This window comes from Anomaloglossus baeobatrachus, chromosome 1, assembly GCF_048569485.1.
Source record: "Anomaloglossus baeobatrachus isolate aAnoBae1 chromosome 1, aAnoBae1.hap1, whole genome shotgun sequence".
Taxonomy (NCBI): domain Eukaryota; kingdom Metazoa; phylum Chordata; class Amphibia; order Anura; family Aromobatidae; genus Anomaloglossus; species Anomaloglossus baeobatrachus.
In genome coordinates this window covers 819,548,128-819,573,197 of record NC_134353.1, presented here as the reverse complement: position 1 = coordinate 819,573,197, position 25,070 = coordinate 819,548,128, and the positions used below count along the sequence as shown (strand labels likewise).

At 46.6% G+C, this 25,070-nt stretch overlaps 1 protein-coding gene across 1 annotated transcript; it reads left to right on the top strand.

The window, feature by feature from the left end:
- On the top strand, positions 1 to 24,288 carry RFESD (Rieske Fe-S domain containing). The gene is made up of 4 exons (XM_075341907.1): positions 1 to 73; positions 12,492 to 12,681; positions 13,125 to 13,159; positions 23,525 to 24,288. Exons 2-4 carry the CDS (start codon positions 12,504 to 12,506, stop codon positions 23,798 to 23,800), a joined length of 489 nt encoding a protein of 162 aa, XP_075198022.1. The 5' UTR covers positions 1 to 73; positions 12,492 to 12,503; the 3' UTR covers positions 23,801 to 24,288.
- The last annotated feature ends 782 nt before the right edge of the window (positions 24,289 to 25,070 follow it).

Here is a 25,070-nt window from a genome sequence, read left to right as displayed (position 1 = left end):
CATGAGTGACCGCACTTACATTTGTCACTGTCGTTCACGCAGAAAGAAGTATGGGACATTAATCTGGATTTTGGTGAGTGATGTAAAATGTACATAGAAAATAATATTGAATATTGAAATACGTAGAAAGTGCATTAGCCAGAGTCAGTATGTTAGAACTTCGTCACCCTCCTCTTAGTGCTTTAGCCGAATAATAAGCCTAAGAGGAGGGGGACGGCGTTCTAATATACTGCATTATTTCAGCTCAATTATTAAAAAGCACAATTAGAAATTTAGAGATTGGAAGTGCAATCTTCAGATGTTCAGATGTTCTGCTTTGTGTACTTGTTTGAGTTTTCGCTTATTTTTTTAATAATTAATCCATATTAATATAAAAAAGAGAATCTGATTTAGCATGAACTAAAGTGTATTAGCATTTATTTTCTGCCAATATAAAGTATAGGAAATCCAAAAGATGAGAAAATGAAGTGTGAAAGACATCACCAGGGTATCCTGAGAGTCTATAGTTAGTGAGCTGCATCATTCTGCCTCCACAATTCATAGCATTTTGATAATGCTGCAGTAAATTGTAAAAGAATATATATGGCATTTTCCTGGTCATGAGTACTATAGTTATTTACAGGTGTTGCTTTTACTCCTTTTCTTAAATAATCCAAACAGCTTGCTTAAGGCTGGTTTCACATCAGCATTTTTTTTTCCTATAGGCAAAAAAACGCAAATCGCATCTGACCGGATCCTGTGGATTGAATGTGCAACGCATGCAACCGCAGTTATTATTTTACAGGATCCTTGATACAGCGGGACACAGAATTTATCGACCGGCACTGGAGTCAGCTGATCGGGAGTCAGCTAAACTCCTGATCTGACAGCCCGCACACGCTGTGGATGCAGGCTAACAGCAGTAACTGTCCGCTGCCCATAATGTATGACTGTGTGTGGGCTGTAAGGTCAGCTGGGTCGGCTGGCACTGGAGTGAGCTGATCTGAACTCAGCTGAACTCCTAGCCAGCAGAACAAATAATCAGCTGACTCCAGTGTTGGCTGATTACTTGTTCTGTGTCCTGCTGCATCCATCGCAAAGTGTGCGGGCTGGAGTTCAACTGAGTTCAGATCAGATGACTCCAGTGCCAGCCGAACTCAGCTGATCTCACAGCCCGCACACACTACGATGGATGCAGGGGGACACAGAACAAGTAATCGGCCAATACTGGAGTCAGCTGATCTGATTACTTGTTCTGCTGGCTGTATGGTCAGGAGTAGGGATGAGTGAGCAGTAAAATGCTCGGATGCTCGATGGGTGAAGCCCATGTCGATTTTTTTTTAATTCATTGAAAGATTAAAAAAAAACCAAAAATCCCAAACACATAACCCTAACCCTAGGGTTAGGGGTAAAAAAAAATGCGTGGGCTCCCGCTGCATTTGGTATTGCTAAGGGTAACCCAAGTAGCTGCTAACTGCTAACCCCCACTGCTTGGTGTTACCTTCACTGGTAATGGAAAATCCAGGGAAGCCCTATTTATTTTTTTTTTAAAAGTTTTTTGTTCAAAAACTAAAAAAAAAAATATGTGGGTTTTGCCATATTTTTGTATGCTAGCCAGGTACAGCAGGCAGCTATGGGCTGCCCCCAACCCCCAGATGCCTATTTGTACCCGACAGGGAACCAAAAATATAGGGAAGCCCTTTTTTTTTTTTTAAATTATTTCATGATTTTCATGAAATAATTAGAAAAAAAACGACGTGGGCTTCGCCCAATTTTTGTGTCCAGCCAGGTACAACTATGTAGCTGGGGATTGGAATCCGCAGCGCAGGGTGGCCCAAGCTTAATGCCCCCCCCCACTGAGAATTGCAGTCCACAACCATCCCGAAAAAAGTGCGTTCATAGAAGCGCCATCTTCTGGCACTGTATCCAACTCTTCAGCGGCCCTGGTGTCGGGTGGCACGCTGGGTAATATAGGGCTAATACCAGCTTTGTTTTACCATCTAGTATTAAGCCAGAGATTCTTAATGTCAGGCCAGGTTTGACCACAGCAATTAAGAATTTCCAATAAAAGGTTAAAAAAAAAAAGACACCACACAGAGAAAAAATACTTTAGTAGAAATAAATACACAGACACACTTAGGGACTCCATATTTATTACTCCCTCTCACCCCTCCACGATCCTGGTCTTCTGTCTGAGAGAGAAAGAGATTTCTGTACTGACCATGCCAGGCTACTTTCTGGGCATGCTCAGTACAGACAACAGGATCCTGTGTCTATCAGGATCCAGTGACTTCCGGTGCAGACTGCAGAAGGATCCAGCGCCCATTGAAATACATTGCAGGTACTGCTGCAATCTAACAGATCCATTGGCATGCGGTATTTTGCCCAAGGACAAAAACGTTGCAAGTAGCGCTTTGAATAAAGGTAAAATTCCACAAAGAAACAGATCCAGTGTGTGCCGCACGCAACCGCATGTGACCGCATATTGCCGCAATTCCATTGCAAATGCATTGAAATGACAATGCATTTGTAAAGGATCTGGCTTTGCGGCAAAAAATCCATTTGTGCCATAGTTAAAAAAACGCTGATGTGAAACCAGCCTAATTAAAGCCTGCTTTACATGTTACGATTCTGCATACGATATCGTATGCGATCGTAACCACCCCCATCGTATTTTCGGCACGTTCAATTTTGTTGAATGTGTCGCACAAACGATTAACCCACATCACACGTATTTACCCGTCCATACGACCTCGATGTGGGCGGCGAACGTCCACTTCCTCGAGTGGGAGGGACATTCGGCGTCACATCGATGTCACGCGGCAGCCGGCCAATAGAAGCGGAGGGTCGGAGATGAGCGGGACGTAAACATCCCGCCCACCTCCTTCCTTCCGCATTGCCGGCGGGAGCCGCAGGACACAGGTAAGATCTGTTCATCGTTCCCGGAGTGTCACACACTGCAATGTGTGCTACTCCGGGTACGATGAACAACCTGACATTCAATTTACGAGGAATGAACGACGTGCGTGTGATGAACGTTTTACCATTCAATCGCAATCGCACGTAGCTGTTACACACTACAATGTATCTTACGATGCCGGATGTGCGTCACTTACGACGTGACCCCGCTGGCACATCGTAAGATATATTGTAGTGTGTAAAGCGGGCTTAAGAGTCTTTCTTTGTTTCTTTTTTCTGCAATTTCTACTACTCCTGGCTGTGGCTAAAAGCCTGCGTAAAACTACCCTGTGTGAATCTAGACTTAACTCAGAACCAATCTGGTTTGGCACCTCTTCATCAAGACATACAAGTGTCACGATACAGTAAAGCAGGCTTTACATGCTGCGACATCGCTAGCATCGGCTAGCAATGTCAAGTGCGATAGCAACTGCCCCCGTCGTACATGCGATATTGTGTGATCGCTGCCGTAGCGAATATTATCGCTACGGCAGCGTCACACGCACATACCTGTTCTGCGACGTCGCTCTGGCCGGCAAACCGCCTCCTTGACGCATCTATAAGGGATAAGCAGGTTAACAGGTTCTACCCCCCATACCCTATTTACTTAAATAAAGACGATAACTACGACTTTATTGCAAGGAATGGCCACAGCTTTTATTTAACCGTATATATGTATACCAAACTCGTGGCTCAACATGCCACCCATTGTTAAACATAACCTTTATACATATATACCCTTATAACCAAAACCACCGATAGATCCATCCGAGAGGGAAACAACCATCATTCTTAACCCCCCGGCCGTAACCTCCAAACCGGCCCAGAGGACCACCTCGGCCGTGACCAACCGGCCCAAGGTGAGGGGTAATAACGTTCCATCGTTAATTACCCCCACCCAGAACCTGCAGGACCTCCGCCTGCAAGTTCCCATCCACTCCGAAGCCACTCCCCTTGAGCGACTTCGTACCAACCAACCGACTGTCGGTACTCCCAACCTCTCAGACGGACCTATCCCCCCGCTGTGACAACAAAACAAACATTTTTCTTTTTTTTTTTTTTTTCTTTTTAAAAAAGCCATCACCCCCTTTGTAGTTCTTTTTTTTTTTTTTTTTTTCTTATATATAATAAGGGCGGGCGGGTGGGCACAAAGTTCAAGCGACGAAAGGGGAGGTAACACACTTTACATTCTCTTTATACCTCAAACTACGCCCCCACCCCTTCCTTGCTCTCCACCAATCCCCCCTCCAGTACCAACCACCAATCCCATGCCCCCATCTATCTCCCTCATCCCCAACCAAAACCTTTTAACTCCTTACTACCCTGCACACTCCCGATCGTCATGGGCCTGCTCACCCCTATGGGGCTCACTGCCCTTCTTGACGCATCTATAAGGGATAAGCAGGTTAACAGGTTCTACCCCCCATACCCTATTTACTTAAATAAAGACGATAACTACGACTTTATTGCAAGGAATGGCCACAGCTTTTATTTAACCGTATATATGTATACCAAACTCGTGGCTCAACATGCCACCCATTGTTAAACATAACCTTTATACATATATACCCTTATAACCAAAACCACCGTTAGATCCATTCGAGAGGGAAACAACCATCATTCTTAACCCCCCGGCCGTAACCTCCAAACCGGCCCAGAGGACCACCTCGGCCGTGACCAACCGGCCCAAGGTGAGGGGTAATAACGTTCCATCGTTAATTACCCCCACCCAGAACCTGCAGGACCTCCGCCTGCAAGTTCCCATCCACTCCGAAGCCACTCCCCTTGAGCGACTTCGTACCAACCAACCGACTGTCGGTACTCCCAACCTCTCAGACGGACCTATCCCCCCGCCACAGACCGGCCAAGTGACCACCTTACTTGGCCCGGGCCCCCCACACCCCAAGTGCTTGCTCCAGGCCATCCCTCAAACCCAACATCCATAAATCCAGACCCACATCGGTCAGGTGAACTCCATCTCCCCTTAGGTACTGTTCCGTGGACTCCTCCAATTCTCTATGCCGCACCACCAAACCACCATTCCGTGCCACAAACCTGCCAATTGCCCGGTTCAGCTTACTCCGAGCCCTATTAATACGGTCCACCGACCTACCAAAACGCCACTGCGTCCGAGCTATGATGTCCGACCAAACGATCACAATGCCCGGGAACGCCCTCCACAAATGTAACAGGTCCAACTTTATGTCCCTTTTCAATTCCCTTGCCGACCTTACTCCCAAATCATTCCCACCCACGTGTAAAATTAACACATCCGGGTCACGATCCATACGGCTATAATAAGCCACCTCTGGGCGCACCCTACCCCAGGTCATGCCCCGAATTCCCAGCCACTTTACTCGGGCCTCCGTCACCGACACTCCAAGCTGCCGACCATCGTGACGCACATCCGCCCGCAACGCTCCCCAATACACGTAGGAGTGCCCGAGGATCCACACAAGGCATGGCCCTACAAAATATAAACACCACGAATAAAACAGCAACAGCCAAGAAAATTGTCACATACCAGCATCAAAACACAAAACAGGAATTCCCCACCCCCGAATCATCATCTGACCAAATGAGGCCTAATGTACAAGCGAAACCTGGAAGACTCCCACCTCCCAATCCGCTGGATACAATCCTCACTCAAACCCCACCTGGCGGCTTCCGTTGCCGCCCCAATCCGGAAGGAGTGAGACCCGTATTCACTTGGCTCCTCCCCCACCCGAGCTAAGGCCATCTTCAGCACCGCAATAAATTGGTAACGCGACAAGGCCAATCCGTCCGCATGCCGCAGGAAAACGCCCGGGTAACCTCCGCGTACCTTTATAAACTCCGAAACCTGTACCACCGGGCACAGTTGGTGTCCCGGTAACGCAAACAACACCACTAAGCGCCCCCGCCCCCTCTGATCCGTCTTCGAAAAATGAAGCCGACATTCCACTCTATCCTCCCCCAGCATTACATCCTCCATCATCAAACCACCCATTGCTTGCTTAGTCGGGCTGACCAATTCACCAATGCGAAAGGCCCCAAAAAACGCCAATACAAAAGCTACCGAAAACAACCCCCTCTCAAAAGGAGACGAACACAATTCCCCCAACATCCCACTAAACGCCCCAACAAAGGCAATGACACCGGCCGCCTCATGTCACGCGACTGGGCCCCTTTCCGAAAACCCTTCATTGCCTGCCGCACCAGAAAATCCTTAGTCGCATCCCGGACTCCTTGCATCTGAAACAGGAAGGCCAATGCCGCCAGCTTGCCACCCATCACCGAAACGGACCGACCTGCCGAAAAATCCCCACTAATTAACATCAGGACCCCCAACACTCGGTCTTTGTAACCCGACTCCACGAAGTCCCTTCTTTCCAACTCTGCCCATTCCTTCCACACCGCCTGATATCGGCACCAAGTAGCCTCAGACACCGATCTCCTAATCCCCTCAAAAGCTACACCGATGCCAGGTCCCACAGCCCGTCCGGGCAAGGTTCTCCATCCGCGTCCGCTCCCGGCACCAGCTTCCTGAACCTGCAAAACTGAAACCGTGATAACGCGTCAGCCACCTCGTTTCGAATCCCTGGCACGTGCCGAGCCACCACGCAAATGTTCAACTCCAAACAACGCAACACCAAGTGCCTTAAATACCCCACAACCGGCGGGGATTTTGCCGACAGCGCATTGATGGAATGCACCACCGCCATGTTGTCACAATGCATGCAAACCCTTCTTGCGGAAAAATCGGGGCCCCATAACTCCACTGCTACAATTATGGGAAACAATTCCAGCAGCGCCAAATTCCTCACCAGACCTGTTTCCACCCAAAGCTTTGGCCATTTTCCAACACACCAGTGCGTCTGAAAAATTGCCCCAAAACCTGTCGCTCCAGCCGCATCAGTATACAACTCCAACTGGCTATTGGACAAAGCCTTGCTCATCCAAAGAGTCCGACCGTTGTACCGGTCCAAAAACTTCTCCCAAACCAACAAATCCCCCTTCATGACTTTTGTCACTCTGACAAAGTGATTCGGAGCTCTTACCCCCGCGGTTGCACTTGCCAGCCTCCTATTAAAGATCCGCCCCATCGGCATGATGTGACAAGCGAAATTCAATTTCCCGAGCACTGACTGCAAGTCCCGCAACCGCACCTTCTTGGCCTGATACAAAAAACGCACCGACGCCTTCAAATCCAGAAGCTTCCCCTCAGGCAATCGGCATTCCATTGCCAGTGTATCAATTTCAATACCTAAAAAACATAGAGCAGTCACCGGCCCTTCTGTTTTTTCTTTTGCCAACGGAATACCCAGGCTCCTCGCAATCCGCTCTAACGTAAACAACAACAAGGAGCAAACCGAAGAGCCCGCCGGACCCACGCAAAAGAAGTCATCCAAATAGTGAATCACTGAATGGACCCCTGCCACGTCCTTGACTACCCATTCCACAAAGGTACTAAATGCCTCAAAATGTGCACACGAAATGGAACAGCCCATCGGCAGGCAGCGATCCACATAGTATTCCCCATCCCACATACACCCCAAGAGATGAAGACTCTCTGGATGCACCGGAAGTAAACGAAAAGCTGCTTCCACATCCGCCTTTGCCATTAGGGCCCCCCGCCCGGCAGCCCTTACCAGCTCCAATGCCTTATCAAAGGATACATAAGAAACTGCCGACAACTCTGGTGATATCCCATCATTCACCGACAATCCCTCCGGATAAGATAAATGATGGATGAGCCGAAATTTGTTCGGCTCCTTCTTAGGCACCACCCCAAGGGGGGAAATCCTTAAATTGGAGAATGGCGGGTCCTGGAATGGACCCGCCATCCTCCCCAACTCCACCTCCTTTTGCAGCTTTTCCTTCACCACCGCTGGATGTTCTTTTGCGGACCTCAAATTCCCCGGGCGAAACACCGGCGCCTCAGATTCAAACGGAATCCGAAAACCTTCCGTAAAACCACGTGCCAACAATTCCGCCGCTCTAACGTCCGGGTACCTATTTAGATAGGGAAGCATCGCCTCTACCCTCACTGGCATCCTCCCTTTTTCCAGACCCCTCCCCCGCCTTTCCTTTTCCTTTCTTAAAGCACCTTGCCAGGGAGTGAGAACCTCCACATCCGGAACACTCATGTTTGAAACGACATGAGGCCCCGAACTTACACTGGCCCTCGTTATATTGCCAACAAGCCCCCTTTTTCTGTCCAGCCGGGGACCCGCCGCTCGCACCCGGGCTCCCGGCACCACCTCGAAAGGGCTGAGCCGGAGCCGTCATTAGCCGCATCCACAAAGAAATATCTTTGTGTCCCCACTGAACACCAGGCCGCAGAGCCTTCCGTTGCCGGAACTGTTCGTCATATCTTAACCACCCTAATCCGCCGTATACTCTATACGCCTCCCCTATCGCGTCCATATAACCGAATAGAGCGGAACAATGCTCCGGCTCCTTTTCCCCAATCACGCTAGCCAAGATCGCAAAGGCCTGCAGCCAATTGGTAAACGTCCTCGGGATCAACCTATACCTCCGCTTTTCCTCATCCTCCTTCTCCTTTTTTGTATCACTGGGCTTCACCTTATCCAAATTAAACTTCTCCAGGGGAAGCAGGGAAAAAATTTCCACATACTCCCCTTTCCAAATCTTGTCCCTCACTTCCTTTTTTAAATGAACCCCCAACTGACCTTCAAAACACACATAAATTTCACTCCGCGCCCTATCATCCAACCGCACAACCTCATCCTCTTTCTCTTTTTCCTTTTCCGCCTCTTTACTCGCACCCACGGCAGCCACCCCACCGGCCGCCTGTCCCGCATCTACCGCCGCGGTAGTGTCCCGCGCCGCAACCTCACGCCCCGGCGCCTATGTCTGCACTACCTCCGAGGGGGCCACCCACGCCCCCACCGGAGCCCCAGGCCCCATCCGACTACCCCGTTCCGCCGACAACCCCTGCAACACCCCCAAAAGCTGCCCCCAAAAATCCGGGCCCGGTAGACCAGATTGACCGACCGCACTCGCCCCTTGCGCAACACTTCCCGCGGAGGAACCCCCTCCCCCGCCCGCACTACCCACAGCATTAAACGTTTCTGTCGCTCGCTCACCCGGCTGCCGTTGCACCGACGTTGGCACAGCCGTGCCCCGATCATCCTGCTGTCGCTCCGTCCGGCCTGTCGCTGCCATCGACTCTTCATCCCCTCCGGAGTCCGAACTGCCGCTGCCGGCCACAGGGGGGACCAGCGAGGGGACAGCCCGCACCTGGCGGCCGTCGACCCCCACGGTCACCGCACCCCGCTCCTCCGGACACCTCCTGCTGGACCTCAGTCTCTTGGCACGACGTGGCGCCGTACCGCCGTCCATCCCTGCTGGCCTCCGGTATCCTTGCTGCGCCGCTGCTGCGTCCTCCCTGCTCATTGGGCTCCCTCCCTGCCGACTGCGGGATTGCCGTCCCGCCTCTGACAAATGCCGGGAACCCCCCCCAGCCCGATCCTCGCCGGAGGGGACCGTAATCCGGGACCGCACCATGGCCGCCGGGCCGCCGCACTCTTCTCCCGCTCGTCTCTGCCCGCCGCCGCACTCCACCTCCACTATCCGTCCTGAGTCGCTCCCCTGCCGTCTGCAGGGAGTCTCCACCGCCAATCCGATACGCTGGGCTCCACCCCCGGCCCGCACATCACCGGGGGTTGCCGCTACTCCGCTCCGGGACCTTGCAGGCCGCGGACCGGAAGTAGGCCTCGCCGAAGCTCCGCCCACCTCCGACCCGCGGGATCTCCGGCGAGGATTCCTCCCGGCAACCGGCAGCTCCACCACAGCAGACGCGGGGCTCCCTCGTGCCGGAGGGTCCCCGAAGGGGCTCCTTGATCTCCTTCTCCCCCCTCCACTGGGGGAGTAGCGCACCGGCGGCCGTGACCGCCGAGCACGTAGAACAGGCCCGGGCGCAGGAGCAGCAGGAATCACCGCTCCAGCACCGCAAACCGCCGCCAGCTGATCCCGTACTACGTCAGCACCCAGGACCTCAGCAGCCCCACGCACTAAGTCCATTAAAGCAGCCAGGTCAGCCATCGCAGTGGGCTGCAGCACAAACGTCCTGGGGCACAAAGTTCAAGCGACGAAAGGGGAGGTAACACACTTTACATTCTCTTTATACCTCAAACTACGCCCCCACCCCTTCCTTGCTCTCCACCAATCCCCCCTCCAGTACCAACCACCAATCCCATGCCCCCATCTATCTCCCTCATCCCCAACCAAAACCTTTTAACTCCTTACTACCCTGCACCCTCCCGATCGTCATGGGCCTGCTCACCCCTATGGGGCTCACTGCCCTTCTTTCTAAGGGGGGCGGGTTGTGCGGCGTCACAGGAACATCACACGGCAGCCGTCCAATAGCAGAGGAGGGGTGGAGATGAGCAGCCGTAACAGGCCGCCCACCTCCTTCCTTCCTCATTGACGGTGGACGGAGGTAAGGAGATGTTCGTCTCTCCTGCAGTGTTACACACAGCGATGTGTGGTGCCGCAGGGACGAGGAACAACATCGCTAATAAACAGGCAATGATATTTGGTTTCAGGATGACCTCTCCAAAACCAACGATTTTTGCCTGTTTTGCGATCATTTAAGATCGCTCGTACGTGTCACACGCTGCGATGTCGCTAAGGACGCCGGATGTGCGTCACTAACGACGTGACCCCGACGATAAATCATTAGCGATATCGCAGCGTGTAAAGCCCCCTTAAGGCTATGTTCGCACACTGCATCTTTTACTGCATTTTTGGTGCTTTTTTGAGGTCACAAAGATGCACCTAAATGCATGCATTTCCTTCTCCCAGCAAAGTCTATGAGGTTTCTATTTTGCTGTCCACACAGTGCATCTATTTTTGGCTGCATTTTGGCTGCATTTTTTAAGATGCCGCATGTCAATTCTTTTTGCGTTTTTGAGCCCTTCCAGTCAATAGATTTGACTTAAAAAAAATGCTATTGGACAAAATGTGGTAAAAACGCATGTGTTTTTTATGCATTTTTGCTTTGAGTGCGTTTTTTGGGGGCTAAATTCGCTGTAACTTTGTAGTTAAGAAAAATGCAATGTGTGAACATAGCCTTACGCAGGTCGGTAGACACCATCAAACAACCAGCAGTTATTTGTCATGAACTGATGGCCCAGATTCACCCAGCACTTTTGCATGTTTTTTGTTCTTGGCTTTCTGTCTCTGAACTTTCAATGGCAAGAACTTTTAGGCTATGTGTGCACTTTGCGTTTTTTTCATGCGTTTACGCAGCGTTTTCAACTGCAGCGTTTTAATGCCAAAATGCATGCGTTTTGAGTCTCCAGCAAAGTCAATGGGAAATTGGGATTTCTTGTGCGCATAATGCTGTTTAAAACGCAGCATTTTTGATGCAGACATTTTGTCAAAAACTCTGCGTTTAAAGAAGCAACATGTCAATTGTTTTTTGCCATTTTGGCAGCGTTTTGCTAAGGCTATGTGCGCACGTAGCGTTCTGCCCTGCAGAAATTTCTGCAGCGATTTGAACAGCACACATGCGCTTCAAATCGCTGCAGATAGAGTCCGTAATGAAAAAAAAAGCCGATTCCATGCGCTCTGAGTGCAGCCCCTCCCATAGACAGAGCAGACGCTGCATGCAGAGCGCAGTAAAGAAGTGACATGTCACTTCTTAGAACGCGCGCTTCGGGCAGCAGCCGAAGCGCTGCGCTCTAATACGCCATGTGCGCACGTCTCCTGCATAATCTTCATAGATTATGCTGGGGACGCAGAACACATGCAGTTATGCTGCGGTGCAGATCGCAGCGTAACTGCATGCAAATACGCAACGTGCGCACATAGCCTAACAGAGTCAATGAGAAGATGCAAAACGCATTCTACATCAAAATCCTAGCGTTTTACATGATTTTTTGATGCAGAAAACATGCTTTTTGGACAAATTAAATGCCTGAGTTTTTGACATATTAATGGCATGATATGTCCCTTTACATACACACACATAGTCCGACAATTACATTTATGAAAATCAATAATTTAACGTTATTTTATACATAAATATTAACACACAGTTATCATTTTAATAAAATCAGCTATTTTGTGTATGATTATAATCATGATATTTGTTATCATTGTTTTCCCTTTTTTTCATAGTGTTTGAATGTTTAAACTTTATTTAGTAGTGTATTTGTCTTCAAAATGCATCTGACTTTAAGCAATGAAAAAGCATGTAAATCGCGGTAAAAATGCAAGCGTATTTATAGCGTTTTTTTGGTCAAAACCAAAGTTGGCAAAGACCATTTCTGCCAGAGGATGCATTTAGAACTGCAACTACCTCAACGCAAAGTGCGAACATAGCTTTAATTAAAACAGTGCTGGCACATTATATTCTTCTGGACATTAAGGTTTTTAGCAAAATTACCTTATCTGCAGGTGCCCATTATTTTCTTAAGTTAAAAGTGCAGCCCTAAGAAGGTGATGATAGGCACTCTTTAAGTCTTTGATAAGTGACCCAGCTATTTCTTAAAAACAGGTGTCACAGGTATCATATAATGATTTTCTTTGCCATTTACTAGTGAATAAAGAATATGGGCCAACAACAAACGGTCATCTCAGAGCCAGTAGAATTGGATGAATCTTCTGTCCTTGTGGGTAAAGTAGAAGACTTTAAAGTATCCAGGAGGATCAGAAGCACAGTGAATGATAGAGAAATAGTGATATTTCATCATCTAGGGAAATTCCATGCCCTGGACCTTCGCTGCTATCGTAAGTACATTCTAGAAGGTACATTAAAGGAGTTGTCTGGTCTAAAATGACAAGTCTGCTGTCCCTCTATTTCACTACAGACTTCTGACTCCTCACATTGCATGCAGCCATGAGGATTCGACAGTGTCAAAGCCGGAAATTGCAGTCACGTCGCCACATATGTGCGATATGCATACTCCAGGGAAGAATCCAACCAGATGGCATGTCTTCGCTCAATACAAGTGTATTGAGCAGTGCCGAGCCCATCTAGTTGGATTCTGTCCGGGATTATGCATATTGCACACATGTGGTGAAGTGACCGCCATTACCAGCTTTGACACCGTCGAATCCTCACGACTGTGTGCAGTGTGAGGAGTCACAAGATTGCAGTAACATAAAGCGACACATTTTATAAAGGCCAAACAATTTAAGACTAACTTTGCATGAATGTGTTCCTATTATAGATTCCGGAGGACCTCTTCATCTGGGAGAAATTGAGGTAGGTTCATTAACAAAAATAACTATACATTGCTTAGGTATATAAAAGAACATAGATACTAAGGTTGAAAAAAAAATTTCATCTTGTTAATGTAGCACCCCTGAGACTGGTCACTACAGGGTACATCATTATATCCTTCCCAGGCAGGAAGAGGTTAACCTGGTAAGTTTACACACACCTCACGTAGCTCATCTAAACACAGTCAGGAAGTGACTCAGCCAGTTCCTGGCAGGCCCACGCACTGGGGGAACTCGAGATCGTCATAACAACGATCTGGATCCTTGCAATGGTGGGGGGGCAGGGGTAGGAGTAAGTTACAAAGCAAACAGGAAGTCAATTCAGTTCCAGTCAGACAGAGACAGAGCAGACACGCTTTGGAGCAGCTCCCTGAGGAGTTGCTGCCAGACACCCATCAGGGAGGCAGAACAGAACCGTCTGGGATGATATACCGCACCGACCTCGGGAGGAGGCAGAGACCCAGTCGCCATTGCAACCGGTGACATGCCTCCCAGGGACCCTTCGCCCTCCTTCCATTCCCCCTTGCACTTGTTTGTCTTTTTATGTAGCCGACGGGGCCACGGAGCCGGGTCAATCCAGTCATAGGAACCCCGAGAAACCACTGGCCCAGTGACGAGTACCCTAAGGCCCCGTGGGGCGCTACATTAATTTTTCCTAGATCAAATATTATACATTACTAGCAAAATGCCTGTGGCTTTGCTAGCGGAAAATGATATGTTTAATTGTTGGTTATGCTTTCTAAGATTAAATTCTCAGTTGACATCTTCAGCATTTAAAATTAGTTTTTTCAATTATTTTCAACTTTTTTGTTGGCTTTTGCGAACGTTTCAGCTGTCTTTGATTTAGCATAAAACATCAGTTTCCTTTCAAGACGTTACACGCATTGTTCACTTGTCTCAGCTACAGTATTTGAGACAGTTTTGCTTTCTTAGGTTTTGGATTAACTTGCCCAATGGATGACCGTGTTTTGAGTGGCATCTTAAAAAACAGTCCTTAGTACTATGACCCTTAGTAATCACTTCACACTGATGGGAGATCTAATGGGCAAATTTTTATATATATATATATATATATATATATATATATATATATATATATATATATATATATATATAATCAGAGAATATGTGTCCTAAAGGATCTCAAATCTCAGTTATGAAAACTTCTTCACAGTCAGACTGTTCTAGTTGTCAATAGAAAAGAATCAGAGCTTAGTTTTCACTTTACTTCTGGAGCTTCAATGCTGAAAGCTGCACTCTGAACGATCTTACTGTAAGGCAATCCACATAAATGAGGCCCCAGTTACTTGTGCACAGGTTCTTGACAGACATTGCTATAGTTTAGAGCGAATTATCAGGTTGCCCCACCATAGCGACTATATGGTTGCTGGCTCTTTAAGAAAGACTCTTTGGGCACTGTCGTTTAACTCTTTAAGACCCTGTGAGCAAAAACTGTGGTTTAGCATTTAACACATAGATACTAATGTTCTCCTTTATTTATATTGATCCTGAATTCATGCGGCCAAATATCATGTAGTTGTAATGTTGGCAGCATTTTTAGTCTGGTGTTAAAGACGGGCTGTGCAACATTTCACTCAAATTTGGTGAAAACTGTTTTTGAATTCAGGCTACCACACACAGATTTTCTGCTTTATATATAGATTTATTGCTGTCTTGATTGATGTGGGTGGTATGTTCTACGTCATACATAGATCTCTGTGAATTTCGTGCCTTGTCAGTTGATGTGCAGGTCACTTTGCTCTGCTCAACTACAGGTAGAGCAAAATACTGCAATGTGCATGTGTCGGCACCAACTATGCTTCCGGACTTCTAGTTGATAGGAAGTGGAAAGGATTTCTTTAAGGCCTGCAACACACATCCGTTTAAAACGTGCGTGTTTGGTCCGTTTCCGTACATACCGGAGATACGACCAAAGGTGCACATATGTTTTTTATGTTTAAAGGCACACGTGCGTGTTTTTTGATCTTCCGTGTGTTCGTGTGCGTCCCACTTTTTTTGCTCCGTTTGGCACGGAAGCATGTTCGTTTTTGGGACGGAGCACGCACACACGGACATAATGTTAGCCTATGGGAGTCCAAATAAAACGTTCCTTGCACGGATGTGTGGTTATGTTGTCCTTGAGAAATGTCCGTGTGTGATGCAAAATGTCGTTACTACATATCGGAAGACATAGTAGCGGGATGAGAATGAACTCGGGTGAACTTCACCCGACTTCATTGTCATGCCGCGGCTCTGTCTGTGTGCCGTGTACTGATTAGCGGTCACCTGTGAAGGATTCACCGGTGACCGCTAATCCCCCGAGTGACTGAAGTGTCCCCCCCTCTCTCATACTCACCGATCCCCGATCACCGGCGCTGCACGGCGTTCACACTGCTCCACTGGATCCAGCAGTGACCGCGAGTAACCTCAGTGACAGTTCAGCTGATCACGCGGCTCTCTTCATTTGCTGCGTGGAACTGACAGGAGCGGATGTGTCTTCTGCTGCTCCGGTCACCTTCATGCAGCAGAGCTGGAAGCGACGCTGGACCATCCTGGATTACGCCGGACATGGAGGGCTTTTTCGGGCTGATTAAATTGGTGAACCAGGAAATGTGTTAGTGTTTTTTATTTCTAATAAAGGATTTTTCAGGTGTGTTTGTTTATTTACCGTAACTTACAGATTAATCATGGAAGGTATCTCGGGAAGACCCCTGACATGATTAATCTAGGATTTAGTGGCAGCTATGGGCTGCCATTAACTCCTTATTACCCCGATTTGCCAACGCACCAGGGCAAATCGAGAAGAGCCGGGTACAGCCCCAGAACTGTCGCATATAATGTATGCGGCAATTCTGGGCGGCTGCTGACTGATATTGTTAGGGTGGGGGGCTCCCCATAACGTGGAGCTCCCCATCCTGAGAATACCAGCCTGCAGCCGTATGGCTTTATCTGGCTGGTATTAAAATAGGGGGGGACCGCACGCCGGTTTTTTTAATTATTTATTTATTACTGCACAGTATAGACATGCCCACCGGCTGCTGTGATTGGGTGCAGTGACACAGCTGTCACTCAGCGTGTGGGTGTGTCTAACTGCAACCAATCATATTTGCCGGTGGGCGGGGAAAGCAGGGAATACGAGATTGATTAATGAGCGGCCGGCTTTTTCAAAAGAGGAAAAGCCGCCGGAGTTTAGAGAACAGCCATGCAGCGCCGCGCCGGGGATCCGGCAACGGTGAGTATGCGAGAGGGGTACTCCATTCAGTCAATCTGGTGATTAGCGGTCACCGGTGAGTCCTTCACGGGTGACCACTAATCAGGACGCGACACAGACAGAGCCGCGGTATGAGGATGAAGTCGGGTGACGTTCACCCAAGTTCATTCTCAGCGCGCGACTCTGTCTGCTGTCAGCCGGCATGTATCAACGACATTTAACATCACACACGGACATTTCACACGGACAACACACACACGTCAGTAAAGTTTCACACGCACACACGGCCATTCCACACGCACACGTGGTTACCATACGCCGGACACACAGCCACCACACGTGCGTTATTTACGGACTAAAAAACGGATTACGGACATGAAAAATGGCCCGTATAACACGTGCTTCGGTATCAAGGACGTGTGTTTTAGGCCTAAGAAACCATGTGCCAGATCTTTGCATTGACAACGTTTACTATAATGCATGTTAACCTCTAACTTTTTAAATTGAACCTGTCAGTTGGAATATGCTCCCAAAACCACAAGCAGTTCTATGTGCATATTGCTAATCCCTGTCTAACCGTCCCTATATACACTAGCATAGATAAAGAGATCTTTAGAGAAAGTATTTCCAAAGAGCTTTCATCGTATGCTAATGAGAGCGGGGACTAGTACCAAGGGCATTGCTTCCCTTGCTAGTCACCCCCATTAGCATGTTAGCACACCCTTGTGGGCGTACTAGCATACTAACATGCTAATAAATGCACAGCGTCAGAGGATGATCTCACTCACCTCTCCGGCTGCCTTCACCGCTTGACGTTGGATTTCGACTCAGTGTGCATGACCCCGGAGTTTGGGTCATGTGCACTATGAAGCCGGGTGTACGAGTCCCGGATTCAAACTGAAGTAGTGCGCATGACCGAAACTCCGGGGTCATGCGCACTGAGACGAAATCCAGCGACGGACGCAATGGCAGGAGGGAGGTGAGAGAGATCATCCCCTGACAATGCACATTCATTAGCATGATAACACACCCACAGGGGCATGCTAACATGCTAATGGTGCCGACTAGCAAGGGAAGTAATGCCCTTAGGACTAGTCCCTGCACTAATTAACATACGATAAAATATATTTAGAAATACTTTTTCTAAAGATCCCTTCATCTATGCTAGTGTATACAGGGATAGTTAGGCAGGGATTAGCAATATGCACCCAGAACTGCTCGTGGTTCTGTGTGCATATTGCACCTGACAGGTTCACTTTAAGTAATCTGAGCTGGACAGATATTTCAAGTCTCTTAGGTAATATTTTATAAATTGTTTTTAAAGATTTTAGCCAAAGCATTCCCATAATGTCATGCTTTATCAGAAAAAGCAAAAATAAAATGCAAAATAATCCCATGATGTGAAATTTGTACAACCTACTTGTAAAGCCAGTATGTCATTCACATAATCTGAGTGACAAGCATAGAGCTTTCCAATCATGAAGCTTATTTTTATGTTGCAATTTTGATGTGGGTTTCACGATTTTTTCCTTGATTTCAAGAAAATGCTGAAGTATTAAAAATTACATGTACAAACACCTATAAAGTTTTCCATGTAAACATCTCTAACAGTTTCCTATACAATTAGTCAGACCAAGAAATTGCAGATTTACCCTTTTTACTAGAGCACTGTGGATCCTTTCAGTAACATTCTGTGCACCCCAATTTGTACCCCAATTTATGCCTTGAATATTTCTTAGAGCTATTTCTTAGAGATACATGTTCGTTGCAGTACTGTATGAACCTAGTATTAGCGAGAAGTCTTAAAGTGGAATATTAAATTGTAAATGTTCCAGTTCCATGTAGACAAGTAATGGGTTTTCACAGGAAAAGTAGGGAGAAGGTCTTATCTACTTATTCAGACTTGAAACAAATTTGCTCTTGGGTGTTATCTCTACTAACAGACATACTGTAGATTGACTCACCCTGCCAAGTCTGCATGTATCATCTTTGACGTGAGATTTTCTGCTTCGTAAATGTGTGCGAAATTTGCTTCTTTGCTGAGCAAATTTGTTTTAAAATGGACCCATAGAGATTAGCTCATTAACTTTATAATGTTTGGGTTCCATTTGCATATTAAGTGGCAACATATAATATTCAACAAAATTTACATAAATTAATAATACAAGCAAATTTGCATTTTTACCGACCATTCTTCCCCTCACTATTTATTCTGAAAAATAAGCTCAAATCCATTGTGTGATGTTTGACTACATTTCCCATTATGCTCTATGGAGAAGGGAGGAGGAGGAGAGAGGAGCAGAGTGTGAGGCAAAGTTACATTGTACAGTGTATAGCTAGCCTATTTCAGCGCTGGATTCACAGCAACACTACTCAGTACTGTTGTATAATTTCCTCTATCCAGATCCTCAAGGAGAGCAAATTGTATGCAACATGAGAGAAATGTGTATTCTCCGTTCAGGAACTTCTGTTTCTGAGTTACATAATTTCCACTTCTGGTTTTAGGATGGATCCCTTTAAGTTGCAGGTTATTATAACATGGGACCGTCTTGAGAACCTGATAGTGCTGCAATGTTTCTTAGGGTTTGCAAATTATTACAGAAAGTTAATGTTAGATTATGTCTGAAAATTACTTTAATATAATTTAGGTTCCCACTAAGTTGCTTCAGCTCTTAATTGTCTTGTGAGTCATCTTCCCTTCCTGCATTCCCAAGTCCAGTTTCTTTTAAGGGTTCCATCATGACCGGAGTAAAGCGACAACTATAGGGAAACTGCTCAGGTTGTCAAATACATTCACAAGCCAGTTGTGCATTGACAGTTAAGGGGCCTGGCTTCTAGAGTCCTGTCCTCCCTCTCCTATTAACTGGGCAATTTCGTTCGAGGGTCAGTCTCTCATTTTAACACTGTTCACACTCTGTCAACACTCAAGGTTCACTCTATCTCTGCTTCTGCTTTGTTGCCAAAAACCACCCACTGTATGCGACCTTCACAACTGACTAAATGTGACACCCTGGCCTATCAGGTCATCACAGGGTGATGTGCAATGTGCCCTTCTGCACAGTATCCGCATACTCCTTGGTTACGGATCCCTGTTCTTTGGTGTTGCTAAGATCAGAGCCAGTCAAAACCCTAGGAACACTTTGCATGACACCCACCAGACACACCATTGGGGGGCCTGAAGGGAATAGGGCCGCCCATTTGGGGGGTTGGTAGGGGAAAGTGAAAAAGTGACAGGAGAAATGAAAAAGGAGTGGAAGGAGTAGGAGTGTGGAGTCACCGGTTTGGAGCAGGGCTCCTGAAGACTACTAGGTGGCAGACGTTGGTCTGGGCCTGGTAGGAGCTGTAACCCCGGTTGCAGGGGATCGTGTCAAGGGGCACGGATCTGCCGAGGAGGGCAGCCGCTGGCCTTGAGCCATCTCCGGGCAGGGGCCAGGGCATGACGGGGTACGTGGACACTAGGCCGAGAAGTAACTTCAAACGTCCTGGTAATTTACCCGACGGGGGGGGAAGTCTTCAAGATTCATCCCTCATCCGCTCCAAAATCGGGGTACTAGCGCAACGAGGGGATAGGACTTTTCCAAAAACACAGTCTATCAAATCCCAGGCGTGAACCCTGAGAGCAAGCTCACTCCGTTAGCCATACGGGTGAGCGGGACCCGATTAGTTCCACACTATAGGGTCCAACAGTTAAGAAGGTGCCACGGAAAAGGTCACAGGCTAACAAGCAACACCAAGGGCACGGATCCAAGCGTGCTCCCTCCTTGCTGCAGCGGTGCTCAGAATTCTGGTTTACAAGCTGTCAGTGTCAGTATTCTTGGACTGAGTGAGTACGCATAAACCCTTTCCTTTCTCAACGGCACCCCTTAGCTGCCACCACCGGGCCCCGGGGCACAACCCCTACCCACGGAGGGGTTAGACACCTTGCTGCCATACCACCGCCACCGGGTTCCCCCCAACAGCAGCAGTGATACTCCATCTTACCACGCACCGTGGGTGGCGTCACGAACTTCTAACTCCCCTGTACAAACTCCCCTTTTCAAATTCGAGTGTCCGCACAAACCCCCAGGTCCGGAGACCCCTCGAGCCAGAGTGGTTGTGGATCTGAGTGGCTCGCCCGCTGACATGGGGGTGGTACATAAACGTGCGTCACTTTTGCCCCCTAGGTCCTCACTGACTCTATCTGAATGAATTGTCACTTTTTCTGTCAGTTGACCCCTGCCATGGTGGGCTAGTGCCAAGCTTGGTTGCCAACCGTCCAAAAATTACAGGAAAAATAGAGCACTTTTTGCCTTGTCCTTAACATTTTTTTTTTAAGATGTGCATGATTTTTTTGAAGCCGAATAAACTTATACAGATTATTTTGACTGCAATTATCATTAGTTTACAGAGAACACAGCTGAAGTTGTCCTTTCAGAATTCTGGGCTGTAGACATATATCACTTAGAATCATAATGATTTATTATGGTTTTCCAATGTGTTCATAAAAAATATTATCTGTCTGTCATTATTTGATAAGTTGTGCAGAAAAAAAAGTCAAGTTGGCAACCCTGTTCCAACGCTTAACTGTTGCTGACCCTACAGTCCTGCAACTTCCTTAACGTGCTATGCAACATTAGCACATGCATTACTTTTTATTCACTATACTTTACATTATACATCACAGGTTACACATTACAGTACATTACAATCCACATCAAGATGACACAATATTTACAAAATATGCAGGACATTGTTCATATTACACGACAATAACACGATTGGTGTCTTCAGGGGTTGGAACGCATCAGCAATAGTTCACTACTCTTACATCTCCTCAACATGTGTCACGCTATACAGCCCCCTGATGACGCTGTGGTGCATAGTGAAACATTTTTGGGGTCGTAAGGCGATTCCCTGCAGGGTATATAATAAAAAACAAACACGCGGCGCCAATCTCAGCGCGTTATCAAAGCGGCTCTCTGGTGCCCTTTTTTTTTTACTGAAGTTTTATGCACTCACCTTTTGCCACAAAACTTCAGGCATATATGACTTTTCCAAAGTCTCCTTATCCGGGTCTGCTGCTTGCCTTGAATTGATCCTGTGTATGGTCCTGCCTCGGATTACCACAGGTGAAAAAGTTAAAAATGAAGTAAACCAATTCTGTAGTGGCCGCGCTCCCCGTAGTAATGATTTTAAAAACTCTTGTCCTCAAATGGAATTTATTACTCAAACATACGGAAATAAAAAACGGATACAACGCGTTTCGGCGGGAACAACCGCCTTCCTCAGGTATCTAAATAAAAATGCATCTCACTCTACTTTATAGATAAAAAAATAAATACAATTTACCTGGTATTCAAATAAGGGTGTGGATATAACCACAGCTCTATAATCAGTTTCTTAGTTCACTTCAACTCTAGTGGTTCATTAAAAACAAATCCACAAACAACAAATCACTTAAAAAAATCATAAAACTAAAAACACTGTAAGCATTTATCAACAAAATTACTATCAATAAGATTTATCAAATAAAAGGTAGTACAAAAAAAAATTAGATAAAAATTCTTTAAAAAACAAAAATTAAAAACCTTTTTTTTTTTTTATTTTTCATTATATTTAGACAGGGATGTATACTATACATCCCTGTCTAAATATAATGAAAAAGAAAAAAAAATATTTTAAATTTTTTTTTTAAATTGGTTTACTTCATTTTTAATTTTTGGGGTCGTGGTAGCAATCTTTGTCTTTCTAATCTGTTTATGCAGATCAATTATAACAACTTATGAGCCAGACATCAAATCCTTATTGAGTTTACTTGTATAATAGCATGTGCAATCTACAAATGATGCTGTTTTTAAGTCACATTTCTTTTATGACCCAATTACTCTGTTTAAGGCCCCCTTCACATGTCTGTGCATTAAACGCACGTGTGTGACAGTCCATGGTGCAGGTCCATATGGCCGTTTGTGTGTCCCTGTCTGTGTTCTCCCTGTACTGTTTGTGGGCTAAACATGTGACATCCAGATACCACACGGACAGTATGAACGTGTATACTTACCTGTCTCCAGTGCTGCTGTCACACTTGCTTCTGGGACCCCAGTCAGTGCAGTGAATATTAATGAGGCATAATGAGCATGACCCTGAAGCAACAGCAGCGCCGGAGACAGGTAAGTGTAAAAATCCATTTAATTTCAGTGAGGTGTCCTCCGGTACATGTCACACGAATCTCATCAGAGTGTGGTCTGTGTGATATCTGTGCTGCTGGCCAAAATCGGACATGTCGCCATGTGCAGCAAATGGACACGCGTCTACTCCACACAGATACACAGTCCGTGTCAGAACACGGATTTGTGAGCAAACCCATTGATTTTAATGGATCTACATATGTCCTTGTTTCTGGTGCGTGTGGAAACGGACCCCACACGTACCGGAGACATGGATGTGTGAAGGAGGTCTTAGATGTGTTTTTTCCTCCTTTTAATACATATCAATAAACTATACATTTTAACAAGTCTGGAGGATATCTATTATTTTACTAGTGGCACTTTTAACCCATTTGGTAACTTTTTTCTTTCTTTTATATGCTTCTATAACATTTACTGCTATTTGGCGTTTCACACATTACTTTCATTGCATTGTAAATTACACTGAATTAAACCCAGATGTATCATTTCAGTTTATGGTATTGTATAGATTTTTGTTATGTTTAGTAACAAGTATTTGAGGCCCCTTTTGCATATATATCTGGTGTTGCACAGTTTGATGCAACATCGTAATACATCTCCCGAACCTGCATCTGAGAGAGAAAGAAGGAAAAGTGAGCAAACTGGGGGGGGAACTTGCTTATGTGTGAATGATTTGGCATCAATTGTGATTAGTTGTGGCTTAAAAACTGAGCCTGATGGAACTGATATATGTTAACTAGTCTAAGAAGAGCAAACCCTGGGAAAAGCAGTTATGTGGAATGTATTTTCTTTGTACCTCCTCCCTCTTTATTACCTATGCCTCTTGTCCATAATTGGAATTAATTTGATAATACCTTTATACCTATACTACAGCAATTTGCTAATATTTAAGCAGGATTTACAAAAGTCACTCATTTATTTAAACGTCAGTTGAATTAGAGCTTGTGATAACAAATGTTCTTTTTTCGTACAGGATATTAATGGACAAGCATGTGTAGTCTGTCCTTGGCACAAATATAAAATCGTTCTGGAAACTGGTGAAGGCCTTTACCAAGGAGTTAACCCTCGAGATCCGAAACGATCAAAAAAGTGGTTCTCTATGGGAAAGAAACAAAGGACTCACAAAGTGATTGTCAAGGATGGGAATATCTATGTAACTCTCTCAGATATAAATGAAACTTGTGACTCCGATTTCTTTTCTAAAGAAAAGTTCAATGATGAAAAGTGTCCTGATCCTGTTAAAAGTTAAACCTAAAAGTGTAACTAATAATGTTATCTATTATACTGAACTGTGAGTCTATGTCTTAGGCCCCCTTCACACGTCCGTGATACACGTGCGTGTTTGGTCCGTTTCCGTATATACCGGAGACACGGCCAAACGTGCACCAATGTTAATCTATGATTGTGGTCACACGTGCGTTATTTCATTATGTCCGTGTGTGCGTGTCCGTGATCCGTATGTGTTTGCGTTTTGCACGGATGCATGTCCGTTATCTGCACGGAGCACGCACACGTGGACACAATGAAAGTCTATGGGTACGTGCACACACGTTAGTAAACACGTATGCATCTACCTATAGTCCGTGTCCGTTTGGTGTTTTTATTTCTAGTGATGTCGGCTATTCTTTCTATTTCTGTGTATGTCGGTCAATCTCCCTGAGTCCGTCGGTCGGTCTCTCTGTCGGTCTCTCTGTCCCTCTCTCACAGTCTGTCAGTCAGTTTCCCCCCCTCTCTCATACTTACCGTTCCCCGATCACCAGCGCGGCGCTGCACGGCATTCACACTGCTGCGGCGGCTTTTACTATTTTGAAAAAGCCGGCCGCTCATTAAACAATCTCCTATTCCCTGCTTTCCCCGCCCACCGGCGCCTATGATTGGTTGCAGTGAGACATGCCCCCACACTGAGTGACAGGTGCCTCACTGCACCCAATCACAGCAGCCGGTGGGCGTGTCTATACTGTGCAGTAAAATAAATAAATAAATAATTAAAAAAAAACGGCGTGCGGTCCCCCCCAATTTTAATGCCAGCCAGATAAAGCCATACGGCTGAAGGCTGGTATTCTCAGGATGGGGAGCTCCACGTTATGGGGAGCCCCCCACCCTAACAATATCAGTCAGCAGCCGCCCAGAATTGCCGCATACATTATATGCGACAGTTCTGGGGCTGTACCCGGCTCTTCCCGATTTGCCCTGGTGCTTTGGCAAATCGGGGTAATAAGGAGTTAATGGCAGCCCATAGCTGCCACTAAATCCTAGATTAATCATGTCAGGCGTCTATGAGATTCCTTTCATGATTAATCTGTAAATTACAGTAAATAAACACACACACCCGAAAAAATCCTTTATTAGAAATAAAAAACACACACATATACCCTGGTTCAACAATTTAATCAGCCCGAAAAAGCCCTCCATGTCCGGCGTCATCCAGAATGGTCCAGCGTCGCATCCAGCTCTGCTGCATGGAGGTGACAGGAGCTGCAGAAGACACCGCCGCTCCGGTCACCTCCACGCAGCAACTG